Source organism: Pipistrellus kuhlii, unplaced genomic scaffold, assembly GCF_014108245.1.
Source record: "Pipistrellus kuhlii isolate mPipKuh1 unplaced genomic scaffold, mPipKuh1.p scaffold_m20_p_72, whole genome shotgun sequence".
NCBI classification, from domain to species: domain Eukaryota; kingdom Metazoa; phylum Chordata; class Mammalia; order Chiroptera; family Vespertilionidae; genus Pipistrellus; species Pipistrellus kuhlii.
In genome coordinates this window covers 896,383-923,788 of record NW_023425576.1, presented here as the reverse complement: position 1 = coordinate 923,788, position 27,406 = coordinate 896,383, and the positions used below count along the sequence as shown (strand labels likewise).

Genomic DNA, 27,406 nt, shown 5'->3' with positions numbered 1-27,406 from the left:
AAATTTTTTGACGCCTGCTGGTTTTAAATCAAACATTTTTTCTTATTTGGAATTTGCAGGTATTTTTACAATAGAGGGATTATGGGAAAATTATATTTACTTGCCACATTTCATTTCAAAGTCAGCCACTACCAATGAATCTGAATAACTTTTATGCCTATTAACTAAACTAAGTGTTAAATAGAACATGGTGTGATGCTGGTTTATGTTTTTCTTTCTTAAATTGCAGTAGATTATATTAATTTCAATTGGAATTTCTGCCATGCCTGGGATACAGGATAATCGACAAAAATATTGTTATAATTAGATAGACACTAAAACCAAGTATGTTAAGTAAGCTTTAAAAAATATGTTATTACCCAGTCACAGAACAATATTAAATCCCATTAGCATAAGATTTAAAGGTAAGAGAGTGTTTACTAATCTCCACCAGCCATGATTATGTATTCTTAAATTCTACATGACTAAGTTCTTCTGCTACTTTCACTTCAGGATATAATTTAAATAGTTTAACTTGGTGTTTGACTGAAAAAAAAAAGGATTTCTGTTTAAGACAAGACAAAATAGGATATTTTGATTATGAATGTTCTCCCGTATGGTAGTTTTTCTGGGATTTAGTTTATCAGAAAATCTGTGCACATCATTAAAATCACTTCTGGGTACAAATACAAAACAGTAATTAACTGCAATTCATCAATTATGGTCAGGAAGAAGAGGCAGTTTTCACTTAATAATGACTCCACGGACATCTGGGGATGGAGTAAGATAGCAATCTATATTAAAAATGGATAATGATCATGGAATAGCTTCAGACTTTTGTGGCATGTGGTCGCTTCTGCAGTTCTAGGAAAAACAGCTCCTACACAAGTGAATAATGTTTATGCAAGATGCAAATCAAGGGCATTTCATTGCTACTACTGCCTTAGCCTCAAGAATTATATGATAGAGTAGCAATAAACTGTGAATCTACCGAACTGAAGATATATATATATATATATATATATATATATATATATATATATATATGGCTGCTGATTTGTATTGCTGAGTTTTCCTATAAAGACATTTTTGGGGTTTCTTTTTTAAAAATATATTTGTATTGATTTCAGAGAGAGAGATAGAAACATCAGTGATGAGAGAGAATCATGGATCGGCTGCCTCCTGCATTCCTCACACTGGGGAATCAAGCCTACAACCTAGGCAGGTGCCCTGACCGGGCATTGAACCATGACCACCTGGTTCAGTGGTCGGCAAACTCCTTAGTCAAGAGAGCCAAATAGCAACAGCACAACGATTGAAATTTCTTTGGAGAGCCACTTTTTTAAAACTTAAACTTCTTCTAACGCCACTTCTTCAACATAGACTCGTCCAGGCCGGGGCATTTTGTGGAAGAGCCACACTCAAGGGGCCAAAGAGCCACATGTGGCTGGGGAGCCTCAGTTTGCCGACCACTGTCCTGGTCCATAAGCTGAGGTTCAACCACTGAGCCACGCCGGCTTGGCCTGAAGATACACTTTTTACTTTGAAATAACAGCAAATCTGGTTAAGATAGAAAAAAAAAAATCCTTAAAATTTATATTTTCTTAAGGAAAAATGTACAATACAAGACCCCAGCCATGAAGGGGCGCTATGAAACGGGATCTGGCGCTCCAGTGAGCGATGGGGAGAAACAGTGGGTCCAATGAGACATTTTCACTTTCACGCGCGTCTGTGCCTCCAGCATCTGCGGCATCCAGCACCTCGAGCGGATAGGGAAGAAGCTCAACCTCTTCGACTCCCTCTACTTCTGCATCGTGACCTTCTCCACCGTGGGCTTCGGGGATGTCACCCCCGAGACCTGGTCCTCCAAGCTCTTCGTCGTGGCCATGATCTGCGTGGCCCTCGTGGTCCTCCCCATACAGGTAGGTGTCACCGTGAAGGGCTTTCTATGTAAGGGTGTGAAGTCTTAGACAATCAAGCCTCCCATGTTTAGCAAAAACTGTGCAGTTGTTTATTAATCTAACTGGAGGCCCAGTGCATGAGATTCGTGCATGGAGGTGTGTCCCTTAGGCCAGCCTGCACCCTCTCCAATCTGGGACATCCCTCTCACAATCCAGGACTGCTGGCTCCCAACTGTTCGCCTGCCTGCCTTCCTGATTGCCCCTAACTGCTGCTGCCTGCCAATCTGATCACCCCCTAACCACTGATTGCCCCTAACCACTCCCCTGCCAGCCTGATTGATGCCTAAGTGCTTCCCTGCTAGCCTGATTGCCCCTAACTGCCCTTCCCTGCAGGCATGGTCCCTCCTCCCCCTCAACTTTCGTCCCCTGCTGGCCACCTTGTGATGGCCATCTTGTGTCTACATGGGGGCAGCCATCTTGTGTGTTGGAGTGATGGTCAATTTGCATGTTACTCTTTTATTAGATAGTATATATTGATGCTCTTCTTATCTGTAGACATTTAGCTAAAACCGGCTCGGAATAGCCTTTTGACATTAAATGAGAAACTCAGGGTTTCCCCCACTTCATGCACAACTCAGAGCTCACATCTCATTTCAGTTCTTCACGCTGTTTCTTTGATGTACCGGGCATTTATTTGCACTAATGACAGGATCTTAGGAGGACACAGTTTTTAATCAGAGAATGAGAGATCAAGAAAACAAATTTGTGAAGAGTTGGTTTCTCTTGATTCTCGGAATCATCTAGCAGCCCAACATCGTAAGGAATAGAAATTGATTACATATGTAGAGTGCCCCTCCCAAATGTAGGCACACTTTGAATAATTATTCATTCCAATGGGTTAGATCTGAAAAGAAAAAAAAAATCTATTGAGCTATCAGCTGTTAAAGTGTGTATACATTTCTGAGACTCACTGGATTTGGCAACTAAAATAAAACCTGAAGAGAATATATAACTATTATGCAGCATCTTGAGGACTGGATAAGATTTTTGCAAAAGGACAGAGATATATAAAAGGAGACGACAGATAAATAGATACAACTTCTTTCTCTCCAATAATGAGCTTTGGGTGTGCGGATTAGAAACAGGAAACAGGAAATAGGAAATACACATGGAACTTGCACATTCCATTACAAAGCTTGGCCTCCGTGTCTCTAAATATACTTTAATGATCTTCCTACTCCTCTCCAATCACACTTGCCTTCCTTCCTGACCTCCCTCCCAACACCCTCCACTTCCCCTACATGCCAGCTACTATTCAACTGTGGCCTCCTGTGTTGCGTGTGAGGGTATCCCATGGCGTGAGATACAGAGTGAATTTGACAGAGAAGGTGGAGGAAATGCTAATGAGACTTTTCCCTGTGACTCAGCCCATGTCAGACATATCATGGCTTCATGCTTTACTGGACATAAACCAGAGGCACTCTCCTGCTATAGCCCTGTCGCAATTAGCCGCCTTGGTAGCAATCGCATGAAAAGTATGTTGTTGAGGGGAAACACATGATTTGGATCTGGATGAGCTCCCTCTAAGAAATTGAGGACACGCAACCAACAGTGGGTGGGCTGCACAATTTTTTCCTTTCACGTCACATGTTTTTCCTTCCCACGTGAACAACGCGTTCCAGTTTGAGCAGCTGGCCTACTTGTGGATGGAGAGACAGAAGTCGGGTGGGAACTACAGCCGGCACAGAGCTCAAACGGAAAAGCATGTTGTCCTGTGTGTCAGCTCACTGAAGATCGACTTGCTGATGGACTTTCTAAACGAGTTCTATGCCCACCCAAGACTCCAGGTACGTTTCAGTTCTGTTCTGCGTGAGGCTGGAGCCTGCCTACCAACAGATTGTCCACGTCAGTCACCGGCTGGTGCACCCTGCCTTCCGGAGGCCTTGTTTTAGGTGCTCAGATTTAGAGAGTGTAAAGGAAGAACTATAAATATAACCAGGAACACAGAACAAAAAATGTGGAAGGGATTCACGATATTTTAGTTTGCTTCTGCAGCCGCACTGAAAGACAGATGGGATTCTGGTAGTTACAAGGAAAGGTTTTCTGTGAACTAGCATGATTGATGGTTTTCTTCCCTGAATCATGCCTAAGTGATATTTTATGGAACAGTGAAATTGAACACAAAGTGTAATGAAACAATGAACAAATCATTTCAATGCCATCTGCTCACTTGAACCTGTCAGTTTTATCAAGTGTCGCTGATGGAAACACAGAAAACTGAAAGTTCTGATTTTTCTTTTGTTTCCTGGAGGGTAACGAGGTCCTATTCAGAGCAGCAATAAGTGACCAAAAATCAAGACAATAACTCATTGAACCAAGAACATAAAATCAGAAAAACCTCTTCATTTGTCTATGCAGATAAAACGTTCTGTTATTTACTTCTACTTGGCACAGTACTGGGCCAGTGTTAAGTTCAGTAATCTTCCCTGTTTACAGCAAAGAACTACATGAATGTCTTGTTTCCCATCAATAATTTGTGTCAAAAAGTTGGACTGTTCTGAGATCCAAACAGTGCTGAGTATATCTAACAACCTAATAAATTAATTTGAAAAATTTTTTGGAGAAATTCCCTATTATTTTTTATTTTCTTTATTTTAATTTTTTTTTAATTTTCATATTAAATAATTTCAGATTTGCTCATTATAACCTATAAAGAAAATCTATTTGGGGGAAATTTTTGATCCCTGGTAATTTATTGATATTATCCTGATATCAATACGGAGAATTCTTAACACTCTAAAAAATTTTACTAGGTATATTTTAGAGTGATAAAATGAAGACTGTAATCCCAGAGAATTGTAATCCCTACAGTTGTTTTACACCATTTCATCATCAATAGTGCCTTTATATTTTCTCCAAAGGACTACAATTTGGAAATATTTTGATCTCAAGCTCATTAATTGCTTTGTCAGTATTTTCAATATTTTTACAAATCTTTATCCATTCAACTATCAGAAATTTTTCAATATTTTCCGTTCACAAAAGTGCCAGACGATGGAAATCACCATCACAGTCTTTATCCTAAAAGTAAATATTTGAAGTCTGAATGATCACGTGCTGAGTATAAGCATCTTCTATTCCTGGCATTAGCAAGATTGGAAAAGGTCAGGATGAATGCGTGGATTTAGGAGACATACATCTGAGCTCTGTTGATTTTAGTCTTGTGTGGTTTGACACATGCCCCGGTGTTAAAACGCAAGCTTTCATGGATGAGCTAGCTCTCATTCCTGGTGGGTCATCTTTCGGGGTGCTCTGAGACCTTTGGGGTGCCTGTGCTGTATGACTAAGGGCATTTTTGCTTCCATCCCGCCCCTCTCGTCGTTCCGAACAGGATTATTACGTGGTGATTCTCTGCCCCACGGAGATGGACGTGCAAGTCCGGAGGGTGCTGCAGATCCCCATGTGGTCGCAGAGAGTCATCTACCTTCAAGGCTCTGCCCTGAAGGACCAGGATCTGCTGAGAGCCAAGTAGGTGGCCCTCCCGCCTGCCCCATCATTTCCACCTGCGGGTCTTCAGATTTCTCCCCTTCAGTGTGTAGCCATGTTTGGTGTTGCAAGACAAGTTGGAGTATTTTTGAAGACAGAGTTTTGTCTTAGTCCCGCCGATGGTCAAATGCAAAGCTAAAAAAAAAAATACAAGGTTAATATGTTTGCTCCTGTGTCTCAGGGCAAAGACGGTCAGCAGACTGTCCACGCAGCACTATGAGTGTGAGTGGCTGATTATCTCAGGTGTCAGGGATGGACTGGTGTCCAGACTCACCCCTAGACTAGTCTCCAGATCCCTAACACAGTGTTTGTTCTGTGAGGGAAAATCTCGGGCTGAATATGATGTGACATGACAGCTTGAGTCAGCGTTTAACTTTGAATGAGTTTGTGTTGTGCACTGGCAGAGGAGGACCGTGAAGAAGCCGGAGGAGAGTCCCAGCAGAGGTGAGGTGGCTTTGTTTGATGTTTTCTGTTGCTTTAAGTTTTAAATACAGCCTCCTGCGTATCCTGGAGTTGTAAGGATGTGTTTAACAAAACCAGTTTTTACCAGAGGCCAATTCACATGGGCAAGAGTTAGGTTCCTACAACATCTTATCAACGTGATAGCAAAATGACATGGAAGGAAACCAGGTTATTCAAGGACATGCTGTATATGAAAAAATATATATACAATTACTAGAGGCCTGATGCATGAAATTCATGCAACAGTAGGCCTTCGTGGCCCTGGCTGCTTCACACCCATGGCCCCTTCCCTCCCCATGCTGCCCACTAGTCATTCCAGAAGATCATTCCAGAAGGTCGGTCCACCATCCAGTCTAATTAGCATATTAGCTTTTGATTATATAGGATTACAGAGAAGAAAAGACAACTTTTCTTTTTATGTCTTTCATTATAAACTGTTGAGTGATAGAGCCAATTCCACAGTGACTTTATTCACCGTCAAATACGGTTGTGATCTTGAAACCCAGGGGTCTTGCTGAGGGATGCTCGGAGTTTTTCGTTTAGTTTGTGTGCATTGGCAAAGACAGCGACATCCTACTTTTCAAGCAATAAAGAAGAGGCTATTCTGTGTGTGGTCATTTCGCCTTTCTGTCTGCTTCCAGGATGGACGATGCGGAAGCCTGCTTCATCCTGAGCAGCCGCTGTGAGGTGGACAGGACGTCCTCTGTGAGTTCCTAAAATCTTTCTTCTCGCCTTAGAAGATTTTTTTAAAAATCTGATTATTTTAAATCCTAGTGGCATCACAATTTCCCTTTAAAAAAGCCAATACCTCAAAGCTATAATATCTTTACTCTAATGTAAGTTTAGTTGGATCATTGCCAGTGTCAACAAAAGTGTTTTTGATTTTGTTCGTACTAATACTTGGGTTTTCTGTTGATCAGACTGAAATGCATCATATATTCACGAACTAGACCATTTTTGCATTACCTATTCCCAGTGAGTTATCTTTTATGCTGCTTCCCACCCCATTTCCAAAACTTTCAGTCAGCTGTATATTACAGGTGTCTATTACCATTCATGACATCTTTTTGATAACTAGTTATTGGACATTTGCTAATTGCACTAACTATTCTATGCTATGTTGATCTATTGATTAACATATTCAGATAAAGTTTACACATCTTAATTCATTTATCTTCAAATATGCATGAGGTTTATTGATATAATTATTTTTTTAATATATTTTTTATTGATGTCAGAGAGGAAGAGAGAGAGATATATAAACATCAATGCTGAGAGAGAATCATCAATCTGCATGCCTCCCCCCTGGGGATCGAGCCTTTGACCGGAATCGAACCTGGGACACTTCAGTCCACAGGCCAATGCTCTATCCACTGAGCCAAACCAGCTAAAGGGCTGATGTAATTCTTTGTATCTTTCTTAGACCTGAGCATTCGGCAACTCTCCACTAGACAGCTGCCCAGTGGCCCCATTCACCCCCAGACTAAAGTCCTTTGCCATCTCAACCACAGCCTGGCTGACTTTCGCACCCTTTGCCTACAAGGTTTTGAGGCTACAATGTCACTAGACGACAGGACTTTTTCAGCTCCGATCCAGCCTGATGGGACCACCATGTGTATGTGGGCCATCAAGGGCACGTGACTGTTTGGATTTCACGCCATGGTGGTTTTGCTTTTTGCAGGACCACCAGACCATCCTGAGAGCGTGGGCTGTCAAAGACTTTGCTCCCAACTGCCCTCTGTACGTCCAGATATTGAAGCCCGAGAACAAATTCCACATCAAATTCGCCGGTAAGTGGAGTCTCCGCGGAGACCCTTTGCGTGTCCTCGGGCTTCTGTGGTGGTGGTGACGGGGATGTCTGTGGAGGTGGCGGCACCTGTGACATCCGTGTCTCTGCAGGACAGGGGGCTTTCCCAATGTCAGCGTCTGCTCTACAAGATAACGTGTTCCCTTCGAACGGTGCCAAGATCACGTGTTGGGGCGAGGCTTTCCTTTGTGATAGAACTTGGTGATTTTAGCAGCTGAGGTTTCTGGGTAGTTAGTATGCCTGAATAGAAGAGCAGTGATCGTGTGTGCTGCCTATAGACACAGGCTCCACATGTCATAGCTGTTCATTTATGCTTACATTTACACAGAGGTAGACAGTGCCTGACCATGGGTTACTTAATACACACATACATTTACCATTTATTTTGGGGGTAGATTTGGAAAACAGTTCTAGAGGGAGACACATGAGTTTTTTAGGCATGAGATTTTTTTTTATGGAGTCGCTGTTTTTACAATAATTATTCTCATGAGATTATATTTTGTTATGACTTAGATAGGAAAATGGTATTTTGCCTTTGTCTTCAATGCTTCTTTAGGGACTAATTTTGATCAAGGCAATAACATACATTTTTTGTCATTCTTATATTCTTATTTATTAATTATTTCTATTTTTAAATTACTGAACTTACCGGGGTGACATTGGTTAGTAAAAATCATATAGGATTCAGGGGTATAGTTCATAACATCATCTGTGTGTTGTGTGTTCACCACCCAAGGTCAAGTCTCCTTCCATCACCATTTATCTCCTCTTTACCCTCTCATTTTCCCCCCTCCCCCTCTTCTTTTTGGTAATCACCAGTCAGTTGTCTGTCTATGAGGTTTGTTTGTTTGTTTTTGCTTAATCCCCTCACCTTTTCACCCAGCCCCCCAAGCCCCTAACCTCTGACAGCCGTCAGTCTGTTCTCTGTACCCATGAGTGTGTATAACTGGTTGGTTTTATGGTATACTAGAGGCCCGGTGCACAAAATTCATGCATGGGTAGGGCCCCTAGACCTGGCTGGCGATCAGGGCTGATCAGGTTCCCCACCTCCTCCTTTGCTCCCTTCCTCCCTCCCTCAGCGCCTCACCGCTGCCGTTAGTCTTCTGTGTTGCCCCCTGGTGGCCAGCACATGTCATAGCAAGCGATCGAAAGCCTTAGGGGACAATTTGCATATCAGCCTTTTATTGTATAAAGGATTCCACCTGGATAGTCTAAAGTTTCAAAGCCATCAAAATGTAAATTGTGTTGACTGTGGTAGCAAAATACATTTCCTTCAGCTGCTCACATATCTTACAATGCTTACCATATGTACTATTTGAATGAAGAATTATGAACACTTTTAAACACTCACAAGAAAGCCATGAAATTATTGCTATTGGGTTTGCCCTGTCTTTTATTTTTGAGCTTTGTGACGAACGATATTTTTTTCTAAAAATGTACAGCATGCAACTTCCACCAATGGCTCTCGGCTTTGTCTGCATTTTAGTCTCTTTGGAAGATTTTTTTGTATAGTACTAATTCAGGAGACTCTTGATTTAAATGGTTAGAGTTGGTGCCAGGGTTTCTCTAAGCCTGTTTCCTAAATTGAAAATTAAAAGAATAATAGCATCTCCTTTGTAGAAGATTTTGTAAGATTAAAGTAATCCATCTATTTCCTGTTACACATGCAATTAGCATTCGGGAGAATGCCAACGTTTTATCCAAAAGACCTTTGCAGCTAAGCTGCTGTGTCCTTATTAGTATTTGGCTGAGGGGATATTTTGCAAATTTTTCATCATGCTGAAGATGACTTGCTATGAGAAGAATTTTAGGAAAGCAGTAATGAGGTAGCACTGAAAATAAAGATTTCATTCTGAGTGCCATCAGTTAAGATTTAGCTGGGCAAATCAGTATTCTGAGACCCTTTCCCCATCAGGCTAAATGGCCATAATATATATGATGCCTCTATCTCATTGGTTGGGATCAGCAGTAAGGATGAAACAAATAAGGTCTGACACATGCTAGATGCTTACTAAGTGGATATTGTCATTGCGATTTTTAAAGTGTTATAACTAAAAATCAGAACAGACTTGAGTTTTCCCTCCTTTCTTTGCAACCCGTTGATCTACCTGCTCACAACAGAGGGGTCAAAGTCACGGAAATCATTCACTCCTGCAAACAGGAAATGACAGAGATCCTTTGCATTGATTCTCTTGCACGTTCTCCTTTAGCCGTTATTTTGACAAACTCATTGAAATGACTGGACTGTTTAAAATTCTAAATTCTATCCTCAATAGTGGACCTCAGCGTTTCTTGTTTATGGCATCTGCTGGAATTTCTTCTCAGCTGTATTCTTTTATGGCTGAGATGAGGGATTCTCTATCTCCATTATGAGAAGAGGAAAGTGTGTGGTTTCCTTAAAATGCCAACAGAGGAGTTGAAGGTGATGTGTGAGAATCTTTTAATGAAAAGCCTTGAGTGAACTTAGCAAAGAAATCGTCCTCTCTAGTTAGCCAGCTGAATCAAAAAGAAGTTCGCTGTCTGCCTCCTACTCGGGTAAAATTACCCCCAAATCAGTGGTAGATGAATCTATATGTTGTGAGTAAATCAATTGCTAAATTTAGGTTAGCAGTCTCTTCTCCCCACCCCCTTCCCAACTAAAGTGTTGTGTCATCTATGAGCATTCAACGATCTTTATCAACAAATTTCTTTTCACTACTGTGTCCTCTGAAAAGCTCCCGTTTCATTTGAACATATGTAGGCAGTTATTAAAATCAAATTGGTACATGTGCCCCTACCTACACGCAGGAGGAGAGAATGTAGAAAAACAAGTTGCAAAGGAACGCACAATTTTTTCACGGATTTTATTTCCCATGCTTTGATTCTATCGATAGTATCTCATAGGCAACAGGATGTGAATTATCACTCATGAATGAAGGGGAGAATAGTAGAGTGTTGACTGAAAGTGATATTTCCGATTTCTTGACTAAAACATGCCCGGAAGCATGAATCATTATTGTAGAATAGTAGGAGTTAGTTTGGGAAATTTAAAAAAAAAAAAATCAGTTGCAATAAAGTAAAAGGGAGAGGCGGAAGTAAATACTTTGTAACATTAATCACTGGTAATAGAGTATAAAGATCTTTCTGATAGTGAGTAGTCATCATTACCATTATAAAAGCAGTATTGTCTAAAACCCGCACACAGCCGGGACCGGTTTGGCTCAGTGGATAGAGCGTCAGCCTGCGGACTGAAGGGTCCCGGGTTCGATTCCGGTCAAGGGCATGTACCTTGGTTGCGGGCACATCCCCAGTGGGGGGTGTGTAGGAGGCAGCTGATTGATGATTCTCTCTCATCGATGTTTCTAACTCTCTATCCCTCTCTCTTCTTCTCTGTGAAAAATCAATAAAATATATATTTAAAAAATAAAAAAAATAAAAAATAAAACCTGCACACAGATACACACAAATGTGCACACACACACACACACACACACACACACATCCTGGAGAAATGATTGCTGAAAAAAGAAGATCTTGCCTCAGTTTAGCCACCGTCTATTTTGTGCTCTTAACACCACACATTCTAATGCCTCACTTTTTCCTGCCCAAGAAAGAGAGTGGAGAAATACTTCCAAGTGATATAAATATTGGAAGTGATCTTCGCTGTTTCTAAATAACATATGTGCGTGCAAGGCTCGCCTTTCACCAGCTGGTGAGGTGTGAGTTTTTCCTGCTGATTCCTTCATTTCCCATGGAACACCCACTCAGACATTTCAAACTCCATCCTCACAATTAATTCTCACTTGACATGTTAATATAACAAGAAGTGCCGCTGGTGCCAGGCTCATATGGAAGTCATCAAGCTATTCTGTTGCCCGGCTGGTTGGTGGCTCAGTGGTTGAGTGTCGACCTAATGAACCAGGAGGTCACGGTTCGATTCCTGGTCAGGGCACAGGCCCGGGTTGTGGGCTCCATCCCCAATGTGGGGCGTGCAGGAGGCAGCCGATCCATTATTCTCTCTCATCATTGATGTTTCTATCTCTCTCTCCCTCTCCCTTCCTCTCTGAAATCAATAAAAAAAAAGCATACATATTAAAAATAATTAATAAATCATCAAGCTATCCTTATAATGAATCACAGGGACTGAAGTGGAAGACTCAGCACTCGCTACCTCCTTTCTTCCTCTTGAGAACGTTGGCTCACCGGCTTCAATAAGGCATGAACTCATTTTAAGAAGTGGGAGCTCTCTGTCCACTTATGTCCGTAAGAATGCCAGGATTCTCCTACCTCTCTGGTTTTTTATTTCTTTTAATTCTTGTACACGTTCTTCGCCTCCCAACAAACAAACTCTTAATTATTCTTCCAACCTGCGTCCAGGCATCACCGCCCTGGCGAGTCTTTGCTCGGTGCCCGCGGGCCTGAAGGGCACCCTCCGCTGCTTCTGCGGGACCTGTTATTCCCCAGAACGCCCGCTGCAGTGTGTCCGCTCCCGCTGAGGCCCCCTCCCCATATTTCAAAGCCCCCGTGGAGTCAGGGACTCAGGTCATTTTCGTGCAGCTCCATGTTTTCGTGTGCGATGGACAAATCACAAAATGGATTTCAAGGTCAAGCTTGGCTGCCTTCCCCCCAGACTCCCGCGTTAAGTGGTGGGTGTTTGGGGCACGTGGGCGTTGTGTGTTTCCACTCAGTTCCATTTCCTGGCCGGACTGTGTGTCCGTCTGGCAGCAGGTGGTAACCTTGAACGAGGCTTCCGGCGGGGAAACCCAGTAGAGGGCCACTTATTTTAATGCGCTTGGTTAACCAGCTTTGGCATTTTGTGGAGTTCTTTGTAGGCAGGTAGAATCTAAATTAATAATTTTGGGGAGTTGTTTCTGAACCTCTTATTTCTTATCTGAAAGTTGTTTAAGAGATATATGTCATTGAGGTTAAATTATATATATGTATGTATGTATATGTATAAAATTATATATTTGTATATATGTATAAGAATTATACATATATATATATACACACACATGCACACATATAGCCATCAATATATGTAAATATATATAGTGAAGTTGAAAAATATTTATATATACATATACATGTATATACATATACATATATATGCATCATTTAACATAAAAGGAAAAATATTGCTTGGTATTATGATGATGTTACTATTAAGATGATTCAATAACTATATCATTAACTCTCAGAATATTAATACCTATCATGAACGACTAAGGGAAGAACACTTTAGGTTAGAACCTAATAAAAATAGACTTCTGAGGAAAATCATTTTCCACAAAAGATTAAGACTGCTGTTTTTCTGAGATGTATAAAATGAGATTGATGATATTATAACTGTTGTTCTAGAATTTAAAGGGGGGGGGGGAAAACCCACCCTTTGAAGCATTTTATGAGTTTGACACATCTAAAAACATCACAGCATTAAAATAGTAGAGGGACTCCATGATTTGAAACACAGGAAATTGCTTCGTGTCCTCAGTGTTACTGTGAGCGGACGTAAGTCTGTCTTGAGCATGTTGGCCAGCCTCGAACTGAGTGGAATTCTATGTATTTAATAAGTGTTCTTCCAGTTAGGTCTTGTGAGACTAAATGACTTATCAAGGCTTTCTGAAGTCTATTCTTTTTTAAAACAAATATATTTTAGCCGAAACCGGTGTGGCTCAGTGGATAGAGCGTCGGCCTGCGGACTGAAGGGTCCCGGGTTCGATACCAGTCAAGGACATGGACCTTGGTTGCGGGCACATCCCCAGTGGGGGGTGTGCAAGAGGCAGCTAGTCGATGTTTCTCTCTCATCAACGTTTCTAGCTTTCTAACCCTCTCTCCTCCTCTCTGTAAAAAATCAATAAAATATATTTTAAAAATATAAAGAAACACAAATATATTTTATTGGTTTTTTACAGAGAAGAAGGGAGAGGATAGAGAGTTAGAAACATCGATGAGAAACATCGATCAGCTGCCTCCTGCACACCTCCCTACTGTGGATGTGCCCGCAACCAAGGTACGTGCCCATGACCAGAATCAAACCCGGGACCCTTGAGTCTGCAGGCCGACACTCTATCCACTGAGCCACACCGGTTTTGGCAGCTTAAGTCTATTCGTAGCCAGTTAGTGGATGCAAGGCTCACATCCTGAGATCAGGCCAACATCTCTGATGCAGGGACAGGTCCACGCTCACAAACACATTCCCCCTTTGGGCGTTTTACTGATGGAAGCAACCGGATCGCACAGGATCTGGGTGGTTAGAGATGATCTATTTTCCTCTAAGAAGAAGGAGCAATTTTGGCCGACAGCAGCCCACTCAGGCTTATAAACAGAGTCTAGGCAGCAAACAGTATCTGAGAGGTTTTATCACACCAACGGTCCAGTCGGTCTCTATAACCAAACTCTGCCCCGTGAAATAAAAACAGAAGCCGTCCATTTTACAAACTGGCCCTGCTCGGCACTGCTGTCTAAAGATTTTTTGATTTTTCTGTAAATCAACGCCCAGGACAAGGCTGGTTCGGGGCACCTTCCTCTGCTGCCCGCTGCCTTCCGAGGGCCGTTACCTAGCAACCGCATGGCAGAATCTCCCTGGGCTTTCCATCACCCAGGAGCTCAGAAAACGCCCGGAGTCCAAGTTAAAAATAAATAAATAAATAAATAAATATATCATATAAAAATCTGACTTTCTGGAATGTAATTAACAATTTTATTTTCCACAAAGCTGAAGGGACTTGGAAAAGATGTTACTCATGTCCACTTAGAAGCGTGCACCCTTAATTATAAGTGCTTATCTTAAGAGCTGGGAAATGAAAAAGAATAAAGATGGCAATAAAAGAGAAGCCAAGGAGCTCACGCAATCCTGCTGATTTAAAAGCTTTCTCTCTCATTCCTGCATGACAATATGGACGTGGGCTGAGCAGGATCACCCCCTCTATGATGGCCTCACCCCCCAAGGACCCCCAAGTCTAGCCCTTCATATATATATATATATATATATATATATATATATATATATATATATATATATATATTAATATATTTTAATATATTTTATTGATTTTTTACAGAGAGGAAGAGAGAGGGATAGTTAGAAACATCGATGAGAGAGAATCATAGATCATCTGCCTCCTGCACACCCCCACCAGGGATGTGCCCAAAACGTAGGTACATGCCCTTGACCAGAATCGAACTTGGGACCTTTCAGTCCGCAGGCCGATGCTCTATCCACTGAGCCAAACCGGTTTCGGCCCTTCCTATATTTTTTTATCATTGAGTTTTCATAGCCACTTGGGTCCTGTCGTCTTTTGAGTTTATGACTTTAGGTCCTGAGGTCAGAGTACAATGCAAAATTAAACGTATTTCAGCATTTGTTGTTACTGATTGGCATTTTAGTTGTTTGGTACAAAAATATATTCTTTGTATGTTATGCAAATATTGCCAACTCCTCTTGAATTTTTCCTTTTAATCCTCTCCTGAGAATATTTTTTTTTTCATTGATTTTTAGAGAGAGTGCAAGGGAGGGGGGTAAGACAGAGAGAGACCCATTGATTAACTGCCTCCAACTGGGGTTCGTGCCCTTGACTGGAATCGAGCCTGAGCCTCTTTAGTCTGCGGGCCGACACTCTATCCACTGAGCCACACGGCCCAGGGCCGAGCACCTCTTTTAATAATCACTTTCCCCGTCTTTATGCTGTGTGACTAACACTTGGCTCAATCGATACTGTTTTCAATCAGAACTATTTTATTTCATACAGTTGAGTTGTCAGAACTAAGGGAGACTTTGAACAGTCTCTGGTTTATTGTCCTCTAACCTACCTGCCTCTCGCCTCTATAGATGAGGCAGAGGAAATGAAATACTTTGCCAAAGGCTTTAACAATGTTATTTTGTTAAAGACAGAACTGGGATTAGACACCTCCCCTTCCCTCTCAATCACTAACTCATAGTCTAGTACTCTCTTTTTTTTTTTTTAAATGTATTTTTCACGTATGGTTTACATTCAACATTATTTTGTACTAGAGGCCTGGTGCACGAATTTGTGCATGGGTGGGGTCCCTCAGCCTGGCTGGTGGGAGGTTGGCCAGCCATGCCATGGGAGATTGGCTGTGGGAGCACACTGACCACCAGCAGGCAGCTCCTGCGTTGAGTGTCTGCCCCCTAGTGGCCAGTGCGCACCATAGCAACCAGCCAACCAGTCATTGGATCACGTAGGCTTTTATATATATTGATTAGTTTCAAGGTAATACAGCACAGTAGTTAGACAATCATATACTTTACAAAGTGGGCCCCCTGATATTTCCAGTCCCCACCTCAAACCACACACAGTTATCACAATATTATTGATTCTGATCCCTATGCTGTACTTTCTCTTAAGAAACATTTTTCCTGGAAATAAAATTACACAGGTAAAAAAAAAAAAATCTAGAAAACATGTGTGTGTGTTCTTTTTTAATGGAAACTTTTGTAACTTAATTCATTGTTTTATTTTTTCATATTATTTTAAAATATTACCACCCCAAGGTAAATTATTCTAATTTACCTATTTTATTTCAAACAGATCATGTTGTTTGTGAAGAAGAGTTTAAATACGCCATGTTAGCTTTAAACTGTATTTGCCCAGCAACATCCACCCTTATCACACTACTGGTTCATACCTCTAGAGGGCAGTAAGTATATTTTTTCTTTAAGATAATGCATTTTAAATTATATATATATATTTTTAAAAGTGCAGTTATGTGATTTAGACATATAGCAAGCCAAGGTATGCAGCTAGACATGTACCTATATTGTATTTGTGTGTTACCTTCGTCTGAGGGAGAGACAGGTGGAGAGACAGACAGACAAATATAGACCCATTAAGGGGTCCAAGACATAACAGGAAATCAACAGTGATTGGCTGTCTCTACTAACAAATCTTGAGATAACCTGGTTCATCCTGAATCCTAAGTGTCTACATCGTTTGTCACACCTAGGATGAGGGCATGGTTTCTAATTTTGCGATGAATGCTTAATAAGTAAAACATTACAGAACAAGATGATGACAATCACTAATGTAAAATCTCAGAGGCATTCTTTTATTTCTATGTGAGGTAAGTTTTTAGTCTTGAAGCTATCTTTACACAGTTGACCTCTAAATAAAAATACTCAATTAGAATAGAATGATGACAAAGTAGTAGAGAAGATTAGCTAGCCCAGTATAAAAGAAGTCACTTTTTATATGCATTTCCAGGCAGCTGGGAAGATGGTGTGTGGGAACAGGCTGTTCTCATTTACTTGGCTAGAGTTTCATAAAACACAGAGACTGTTTTGGACTTGGGTGATCAAGAAATATGTGCTCGGGGAATACCGTCACCACTCTGACTTAAGGAGACAAATGGCCAATGGCATTTCATACCATGTCATAGTCTTTATTTGGGATGTTAGACCAAAATTCAATTTTCCAAGTAAATCTCACTGTGGTCTCTAGTGGTTAAAATGATGGAAATTACGTTAATTGATAGCTATTTAAGTGAAGTGCCCATTAAAACAAATCAGGGAAAAGGAAAATTTCTTTCTTGGGATATAATACTAAATGGTATGAATTAAGTGAAACATAGTAAATGCCCTGGTGGTATCCTTAAGCAAGTTTTACTCTTTTCTTGTGTCAGGTATCTGCTCTATTGAGACAATAGGAGTTCCCCAGAAACAATTTCATTAGAGTTTGGGATGGAAATATTTCTCTCCTGTACATTTACAAGCCTTTCATCTATTGATAGAAATGATGGAACAGGGTCATGAATTAAATTGTTTTTTGTTGACAAAAGGACTCAGCAGTGTGAAGAAATAAAATACTGGGAAGTACTTCAACACCAATTAAGTGAACATTCCTGGAAGTCCTTACATTGTTTTTGCCATACCATCTATATCACAGAATCATAGGACTTCCAAGCAAATATCTAGACCAGCTTCACTGGTTTGCGAACAGTAAAATGAGAGCCATCGATGCTAACACACATTATTATTCTGAGACTGGTTAATCTACCTTGTCTTACCCGTAAATATTTAACATCACACAATATAGTCTGGTAAACAAATGACACCTGACACTAAGTTAAAATGGAACCCTAGTAACCCTTAAAATAGGACTTCTCATTATACCCTAATGAATTTTGCCTTATTAAAATAATATTGAAGACATTATTATCACATAACTAAGGATTTCCCATGATTAAGATTGACCTGCAAGATCTTAAAATACATCAATAATTAAAAAAACTCCCACTTATTTCACAACTGAGTGTCACAGAAATGCTAGAATAACTTTCTTTTTAGAAGTTTTATTGAGATAGACTTCACACATTCTACAATTTACCCATTTTAGGTTTACAGTCTAGTGTTTTTTTAGTCATAGGACTGTGCAGCCATCACCACTGTCTAACTCTTGAATAATTTCATCACCCCATAAAGAAGCCCTTTATGTTTTTAGCAGCCTTTACATTTTCTCCCAACTCTTACTAATTTACTGTCTCTGCAGACTTTCCTATTTTAGACACTGCATATTGCATATAGATGGAATAATATAATGTGTGTGTGTGTGTGTGTGTGTGTGTGTGTGTTTTGTCCAGTTTCTTTCACTTGGCGTAATGCTTTCAAGGTATGTTAATATTGTAATATTGTACTAATTATTCCTTTCTATAATTAAATCCATGCACTGGAGGGGGGAATCCTTCAGCCTGGCCTGCCCCATCTCATAATCTGGGAGCCCTCAGAGGTGGGAGGTGACCCGGTGATCAGAGGAAGGTGACGCCCCATCACACCTCTGCTGCTGCCACTGCCTGCAGTGCAAGCTGGTCCTTGTTACCTGTACCTTGGACTGGCCCTAAGTGGCTGGGGAGCTGAGGGGACTGGGTGCTGCCATCTTGTGGCTGTGTGAACCCCCAATTTTTAGGGTGTGGCAGTCAATTAGCATATCCCCTCCTTATTGGCAATGGGCACCACCATCTTTGAAAGGTGTGATGGTTAATTAGCATATTCCCTCTTTATTAGATAGGATAATATTCCATTATATGAATGTCACCTTTTATTTTTTTATCCATCAGAGGATGGCTATTTGGATTGTTTCTAGCATTGTAAATAAGGCTGCTCTTAACATTCATGTAAAAATTTTTATGTGGGCATATGCTTTCATTTCTTTTGGGTCTATCTTAGGAGTGGAATTGATGGGACATGTGTTAACTCTGTTTAGTCTTTTTTAGGAACTGCCAGAATTTTCCCCAAAGAGATTGTAACATTATGTATCCTCACCAGCAGTGTACAAAGGTTTCAAGCTCTTCACACCCTCAGGAACACTTGTTATTATCCAACTTTTTTATCATAACCATCCCAGTGGATGAAATGTAGTGTCCCTCTGTACTTTTGATTTGAATTTCACTGATGGCTAATAACACTGAGCATCTTTTCATGTGTTTCTTGGCCATTTGTATATCTTGTTTGTAGAAAAACCTATCCAGGTCCTTTGGTCATTTTTTAATTGGGTTATTTGTCTTTAATTATTGAGTGTAATCATATTAATCTGCTTTTTACATATTTTAAATACAAGTACCTTATCAGATATATACTATCAGTTGAATAGAAATAGTCAACCCAACAGAAAAACAATTAATTCAACATGTTTCATGTATTTATTAAGAATATTGTTTGACTAAAGTAATTTATATCAAGTCTTCTGTACTTTGCTTCAATTGAAGATAGTTAAGATTTATTTATTAGGAGAATATGTTTGAAATTTTGCCCTTGAGCTTCAGTAGAAATTAGAAAGCTCCAAGGTTGATTTAATAATAAGAGAACTGGCAAGCTGAATTAAATAGTTCAATGGGGGAAATATGTTGACAACTCTACGAAATGCTTTATGCAAGGATTATTAAACCTTTAATTGAAAACAAAGCTTACAACAATACCCAACCTTCTTCATTAAAAAGGAGAGATAATAATACTATTAAAACTTTATCCTCTAATAAATGGTAACTTTGAGTAAAAATGGTTGAGAGTCACAAGCAATTGTGTACTCTATTAATTGATACAATGTGAGGGGGAAAAAGAAGCTAAGATTTTAGGATCCAACATGCATAGAAATAAATATAATACAAAACCTAAAATGGTGTAATTAAAAATATATTTTTTAAATAAGGTGCTATGCAGATTTTAGGTATTTCAAGAAAATTGTAAGTCTGAGTTCTGAGACAACTGAGATGGATAAAGCAATGAGGAGCTGGAGAGAAAAGGGTCAGATCTTTTAGAGATACACCTGTCCCAGGAATTCCTGAGTCAGAGCTCGAATTAGACTTACCCACTCAACCACCATCATCCTTTCCTTACTTCTCTTCTTCTAGCCAGTGGAAATGTGGACACAGATGGAAACTCCCCTCCCCCACATTAAGGATGCATTGCCCACCTCTGGATTTTTATGTAAGAGAAATATTAATGTTAAAAAATTGTATCTTGTATTTTGGCATCTCTATAACAACTTAGCCAGTACCCTGGCTACTACAAGCTCCAAGGCTGGTGAACAGTCTTCTGATCTTACGTTTCCTTTTCCTATTATTAACACCTTCATTCTAGTTCTAGTTGGACTATAAATCACAAAGTAACTCTGAGCTGATTTCAAGTAACTGTGCCCCTTTGAAGCATTGAGACATTACCCTGTATGTTAGCACGTGACCGGTTTTCCGTTCACTTACTTTATTACATGTGCGTGTGCCCCATTCTCTTGGCAGTGGTCTTTCTTGTTGCTAATTAAATTAGCATTTCGATTTATTGGGAAATCTTGTTAGAAAGATGAACGTAAATTTATTGTTTGGACACAAATTACTGTAGGATGGTGAACATGGACCATGATTTTTGGGCAAGGGGGATGTCTAATTATCAGGCCAGTTAATAGACATGAAACTGACCCATCTTGATAACATTTCATCCTTAGGAAAATGTTATTTTTTTTTTTTCAGTCAGTCTCATATTTTTTTCATTAGTCCCATCTGAGAGGTGATATTTTTGGTCACAGTGATAATTAATGAGGGAAGGGGGGAGAGAGAATTAATAAGAAAAATATTGCCAAGGTACAATTTATAGAACTTGACCACTGATTGGATATGAATGGGGAAAAGAGGGAAAAACAAACAAACAAATATTTTCACCCTGAGTCTGGACAGTAGGGAATTAAGTATAAAACATGTGGTTTGGCAGAAAAGGGAGTGTGGCTGTGGAAATAACTGCTTTCTAAATGTAAGTGGAGGTGGCTGTGTTACTATCCTCAGCTCCTGGGGACGAATGAGAGCATTCGGGTCACCATGGAGGCCACAGGACATACACTGGGATGTAGAAGAAATGACAGCTTAACACGTTTCCCTGGGAAAGTATTACTTTTAGGAAACAGAGGGAAGAAAAGGAAGGCAAACAGCGCAGCACAATGGGATGTGAAGGCGGAAGGGTTTGTAAGGAGAGACCTGTGTGGAGCTAACAAGATAGACGGACGGCTTGAGGTTGAAGGAACTGGGGCAGACAGTTAGTAGGTCACTGGTCCCTGGGGAGTTCAGAGAAGACAAAGTTAGACAACGGAGGCTTTGTCCAACGGAGGAAGGATGAATGGGCCGCGCCAACACAGCCAAGGGTTCGGAGAGCCTGAGGGAGGCTGGCGAAGGATGAAGAAAAGATAGACAAAGAGAATAAGCTGGGTCTAGGTGGATCTCCTGTGCCTGGCTGAGGCCACAGAACAGATCCAGAGGGCAAGCTGAGCCTTTATTTTATATTGAAATAGTTGGAGGTAAACAAGGTAGTGGTCATCATGGTTACAATGTTCTTGTGAGTTTCACTTGTTTTGGCAGCACTTGCTGCACCTCCCGCAGCCCGTTAGCTACCCAGGAAGGATCTAGGGAGCAATCACAAGATCAAGCTTAAATATTCTTAGCGGACTGTGCCCTCTAAGATGACTGTGCCCCAGAGATGAACAGTTTTGTGAAACCTGCATCCCCCAGTAGAAACCTATTAACTCAAGATACGGTGTAATTAATTTGCGTGTGTGTGCTGGGGAAATGCTGGATCTGTTACTTCCTGCCATGGCTGCACGTGTGTTCCAGGGCAGAGTTTATAGTGCTTTGGGATGGGCAGTATTTTTCCAGAAAAATAAAGTTACACGCTCAAGTAAGATTGGGAAATGCTAGTTAAACTTGACAATTTTCATGGCTTGGGCTATTTTTCTGTTCTTGTTTTATTTACTGTTTTAATTGAACTAGTTTCAGACTTAGAGAAAAGTTACAAAAAAATAAAAAAGAACATACTCTCCCCATATACATGACCGAATGTTTACATCTTATTTTCATAGTCAAAGCATACAGATCCAAATGAGTGACTGATATTGATTCAATGACCGGCCTTATTAGGATTTTATCTGCTTCCTCATTCATTTCTAGCCCAGGATTCTCCCCAGGTCTCTCCTCCATTCTGGTGTCTCTTTCTGTGTCTGCATTCCTCCTGGGAAGCTGGTCAGAGTAGATGAGGGCTCCCCCAAGCACTTCCTGTAACTGAGTCACCCCTGAAGGGCCCCGTCTCCACATGCAGTCACCTCTGAGGTCCGGGAGGTTGGGACTGCACCCTAGGAATGTGGGGGTGGGGGCAGGGGATGGGTGCTGCCTGTAACAGCTGTGGAGGGTGGGGACACCAGGTTTTACGAGGTCGCATTTACGAGCTGTTATTGTCCCCACCGTGTCAATAGTTCTGCGTGTCCACCGAAGCGTGCTTCCTTGATGGTGGGAAATAGAAAAGATGGGCTGTCCCTGCACTCCTGGGGGTCCTGTCCCCATTTCTCCCACCCCAGAGACAACAGAAGACAAAATACATCCTCAATGCTGGAGGCCTGAATGGGGATTATCACGAGAAAAGGAAAAACGTACCTCCGAAAGTTACTCTTGTTGTCATTATTTCTTTTAAAAGGAAATAATGACAATAAGAGTAATTGTCATTGATTTCAGAGAGACGAAGGGTGAGAGAAAGAGAGAGAGAAACGTCCATGGTGAGAGAAAAATCATCCTTCAGCTGCCTTCTCACACCCCCTACTGGGGATGGAGCCCACAACCTGGGCATGCGCCCTTGTCCAGGAATTGAACCGTGACCTCCTGGTTCATAGGTCAACACTCAACCCCTGAGCCATACCAGCTGGGCTTATTGCTTCTTTTTAATATAAGCTAACACCATGGAAGCCGTTTTGTCAGGTGCACCTGCAGTCCCTCTGACTACCTGGGGAAGGCTTTTCTAGGCACACCTGTTGTGAACACCCGGAACAGTATCCTCGCTTTTGAGAATATTCTGAGAAATCCGGATGCCCGTCTGCTTGGAAAGCCCCTGCCAGCTCCCGCTCCTTATCAGAGGAGACGCAAACAGGCCGCTGTCACTGCAGGCCCCTGTGCTCTCCGGCTGATCTGCTATGTCCTCACCTCCCCCGATTCTCTCATCTCTGCAGCCTGTTCCTCAAATAACGAGATCCTGAAGAGACTTCCTGGCTCCCGCCTCTGCATCTTTTTATAAAGCCGTTCCCTCGGCCTCGAATTCCTTTCTTCTGCCTCCTTCGAGGAGGCCGTTAAACCCGCAATTCCTTCTCCTCTGGAGTATTTTTAACCTCCCAGATTCCTGTGATTTCTCCCTCTGGGAATCCACACAGAGTGTTATTTTCTGCCAGAGCCTCTAGCACAGTGCTTTTGTGTGTGACTGAGTTGGCTGTAGCTTCAGTCAAGGTAGAGAACACCGCTGACTCGTCCTTACACCTTCTAGAACGTTTCTCACAGCCCAGCAGCGTGCTCGCCATCCACTGTCCCGGCTCAGAGAGAAGTGAAGACTAAGGACGTAAAATCCATGTGCTGCCATCAGTGAAAAAGAGGAGGAAGGAAGCCCTAGCTGGTGTTGCTCAGTGGATAGAGCACTGGCCTGCGGACCCAAGGGTCCCGGGTTGGATGCCTGTCAGGGACACATACCTTGTTGCAGGCTCCTCCCCAGCCCGGGCCCTGGTCAGGGGGCATAAAGGAAGCAACCAATGGATGTCTCTCCCACACTGAGATTTCTCTGTCTTTCCCCCCCCCCCCCTCCCACTGCCTCTAAAAATCAATGGGAAAATATCCTGTGGTAAGGATTAACCAATAGTAATAATAATAATAATAATAATAATAATAATAATAATGATTAAGGAACTGAAAAGGCGATTTTAAGGAGTGAAGAAGGTGGAAAGTGGATAAAGAAATGTTTTCTGATGAAACCCCTGCCCTAGGGCCATGGTCAGCAAACTGCGGCTCGAGAGCCACATTCGGCTCTTTGGCCCCTTGAGGGTGGCTCTTCCACAAAACACCACGGCCTGGGTGAGTCTGTGTTGAAGACGTGGCGTTAGAAGACGTTTACGTTTAAAAATGTGGCTCTCCAGAGACATGTCCATCGCTGTGCTGTTGCTATTTGGCTCTGTGAACGGACGAGTTTGCTGACCACTGCCCTAGGGCATGTACAGGTGCAGGAAGAAACGTGCCAACCTCCAGCCAGGCTCTGAGCACAACATTCTAGAAAGAGCGGCCCCGTTTTCACTGAACTCTAAACACAGAACAGCAAGTCCCCCTGATCCACCCACTGGGCCCCGCTACCCTGCAATCAGCTTAACCATTAACCCTGGGGAAGGCCAGGGCATCCCTGGGGAATCCCCAGACAACGTCTGAGCTACTGGCAAGCAGAGAGCTAGGGCCGGGGTCCAGCCTCTGGAACCTGGAGCTGGGAGGCCCAGACTGAGAGGCCGGGTTCCTCCCTCCCCACCCCCCTGCTTACCAAGCCCTGGTCACAGGCCAGCAGGGTCTCCGGCCACTGGTGCCTCTGGGGGGCAGGGGCCGATGCCTGGCTCACACCGGGCGTGTCCGGGCTGGGGAGGTGGGTGCTGTGCGCTGGGCCCTCGCTCACACCGGGCATGTCCGGGCCCGGGGAGGTGGGTGCTGTGTGCCCTGGGCCCTCGCTCACACCGGGCGTGTCCGGGCTGGGGAGGTGGGTGCTGTGCCCTGGGCCCTCGCTCACACCGGGCGTGTCCGGGCCCGGGGAGGTGGGTGCTGTGCTCTGGGCCCTCGCTCACACCGGGCGTGTCCGGACCCGGGGAGGTGGGTGCTGTGCGCTGGGCCCTCGCTCACACCGGGCGAGTCCGGGCCCGGGGAGGTGGGTGCTGTGCTCTGGGCCCTCGCTCACACCGGGCGTGTCCGGGCTGGGGAGGTGGGTGCTGTGCGCTGGGCCCTCGCTCACGGCCCCTCTGGGTGGGGATGCGTGTGCTTGCGTTGCAGGGAGGGCCAGCAGTCCCCGGAGCAGTGGCAGAAGACCTACGGCCGGTGCTCGGGGAACGAGGTGTACCACATCACCCTGGAGGACAGCGCCTTCTTCGCCGAGTACGAGGGGAAGAGCTTCACGTACGCCTCCTTCCACGCGCACAAGAAGTACGTGCCTCCCGATCCCGGAGGGGAATACGCTCACGGAGTGGCAGGGTGATGATGGTCTGAACACATAATGACCTGGCCACTCCGTGTCCATGCTATAGAATAAAATATGCAAATTGACTCTTCTACTAGGAGTTCGAGCAGCAGGCAGGCCGGCCAACCGCCCATGTCCCTTCCCCCTGGCCAGGCTGGCTGGACCCCACCCATGCACGAATTCATGCACCGGGCCTCTAATATATCTCTATCTCTATCTCTATCTCTATCTCTATCTCTATCTCTATCTCTATCTCTATCTCTATCTCTATCTCTATCTCTATCTCTACTGAGTGGCCAGATTATGATGCCTTCAAAGGTCATAACAATCTGGCCACCCCATGTATGACCGTGTCAGACCTTTAGGATTTAGCCTTCTACAACATTTGCGACTCCAGTCGGTGCTTGGGGTCGCAAATATTCCCCTGACTATTTTGGGGGCGCTGTAATTCCCCGCTGCCTTAGCAGTGTTGACATATTTTCCTTCAGATGCAAATGTGAGGGAATAAAACACGGGCCCCTGCGGAGTCACAATTCTGAAAACGCTGTTTTCTTTTCTACGTCAAGGTTCGGTGTCTGCTTGATCGGCGTGAGGAGGGAGGATAACAAAAACATCCTGCTGAACCCAGGCCCCCGGTACATCATGAACGCCTCGGACATCTGCTTTTACATTAACATCACCAAGGAGGAGAACTCCGCCTTCAAAAACCAAGACCAGCAGAAGAGCAGCTTCTCGCGGTCCTTCTATCACGGGCCCTCGAGGCTCCCAGTGCACAGCATCATCGCCAGCATGGGTGAGCCTGGCTAACCGTGGAAATTCCATTTGTTTCTTCCTTTGTGAGAGAATGATAGATGTACTTCACTTTCTACTAAGATCTCCAAGCCACATTTAGAACGTACTTGTGTCTATTACAGACTGGATGTAATCAAATATACAGAACAAAAATGCTCAGCTGTTAAATTTGTAAAACAGTAAAGGAATTCAAAGCTGCCAACAATTGCTTTAGATTTCTCCTTGAGATATAAGCCCCTGACACCTCTATGACACCTCTATGTCTCCTTTGTAAGGTTTCCACCCAGGAATCCAAGGCTACTTGAAATATTCTTTGTTCTTCTTTTTAAAAAAGTATATTTTATTGATTTTTTACAAAGAGGAAGGGAGAGGAATAGAGTTAGAAACATTGATGAGAGAGAAACATTAATCAGCTGCCTCCTGCCCACCTCCTAGTGGGGATGTGCCCGCAACCAAGGCACATGCCCTTGACCGGAATCAAACCTGGGGCCTTCAGTCCGCAGGCCGACGCTCTATCCACTGAGCCACACCGGTTAGGGCTTCTATGTTTTTCTTAAAGCTCCCTTTGAAGTGACAGGATACACAAGATTTCCTGGTTAAGCTGATGACCTTTCCTTCACCTTGATCACTAAAGGATGGCTGTATGGTAGCGGTGGCAAATGCTCTGATGGACTCTTGTGTTTCGTTGCGCTAGGCACGGTGGCTATCGACTTGCAAGACACCAGCTGTCGGTCGGCCAGTGGCCCCACCCTGACTCTTCCTACGGAGGGAATCAGAGAAGTCCGGAGACCCAGCATCGCCCCTGTCCTAGAGGTGGCCGATGCATCGTCCCTTCAAACATGTGACCTTCTCAGTGACCAATCAGAAGACGAAACGACACCGGATGACAAAATGTCCTCAAACTTAGAGTATGCGGAGGTTCTCTTGAGATTTACTGGGATCGGTGCTGGCCATGGGGACTAATGTGCATGCCTACCTACTGGACGCCTTGAAGCAATCCTACATATCACTACCCAAACAGCCTCCCCACTGGGCAGTATCTTTCTTGACTATAAAGTATTTGAAACCCTGGGATTTCTGATTGCAACATATAGGGTGGGCCAAAAGTAGGAGACACTGAGTTTATCCTTGTATCATTATTTATTAATTATTCTATTATTTTCTATATGAACAACTGTAAACCTACTTTTGCCCCACCCTGTGTATTTCCGGGGTTCAGTGTTCTCTAATGGGTCCTTTATCCTTAAAGGAAAAAGTACCTAAACCAGTATTTCCATGATGTAAGCAGCATTTTTTTAAAAAATATATATTTTATTGATCTTTTACAGAGAGGAAGAAAGAGGTATAGAAAGTCAGAAACATTGATGAGAGAGAAACATCCATCAGCTGCCTCCTGCACACTCCCCACTGGGGATGTGCCCGCAACCAAGATCCATGCTA

The 27,406-nt window shown here is 42.7% G+C and overlaps 1 protein-coding gene across 4 annotated transcripts in view; it reads left to right on the top strand.

Annotated features, from left to right (window-relative positions):
* KCNT2 (potassium sodium-activated channel subfamily T member 2) overlaps positions 1–27,406 on the top strand; it is a 116,011-nt gene that overhangs the window by 64,689 nt on the left and 23,916 nt on the right. For all 4 annotated transcript variants that reach the window (XR_004985376.2, XM_036422775.2, XM_045576025.1 and 1 more), the window contains exons 9-17: positions 1,721–1,901; positions 3,563–3,727; positions 5,272–5,408; positions 6,530–6,593; positions 7,570–7,678; positions 16,227–16,335; positions 24,991–25,140; positions 25,741–25,967; positions 26,661–26,874. Coding sequence is in view for 3 of the 4 variants with exons in the window: in XM_036422775.2 (XP_036278668.1) it covers positions 1,721–1,901; positions 3,563–3,727; positions 5,272–5,408; positions 6,530–6,593; positions 7,570–7,678; positions 16,227–16,335; positions 24,991–25,140; positions 25,741–25,967; positions 26,661–26,874 (1,356 nt within the window). In the remaining variant the exon portion in view is untranslated. The remainder of the gene's footprint in view (positions 1–1,720; positions 1,902–3,562; positions 3,728–5,271; positions 5,409–6,529; positions 6,594–7,569; positions 7,679–16,226; positions 16,336–24,990; positions 25,141–25,740; positions 25,968–26,660; positions 26,875–27,406) is intronic.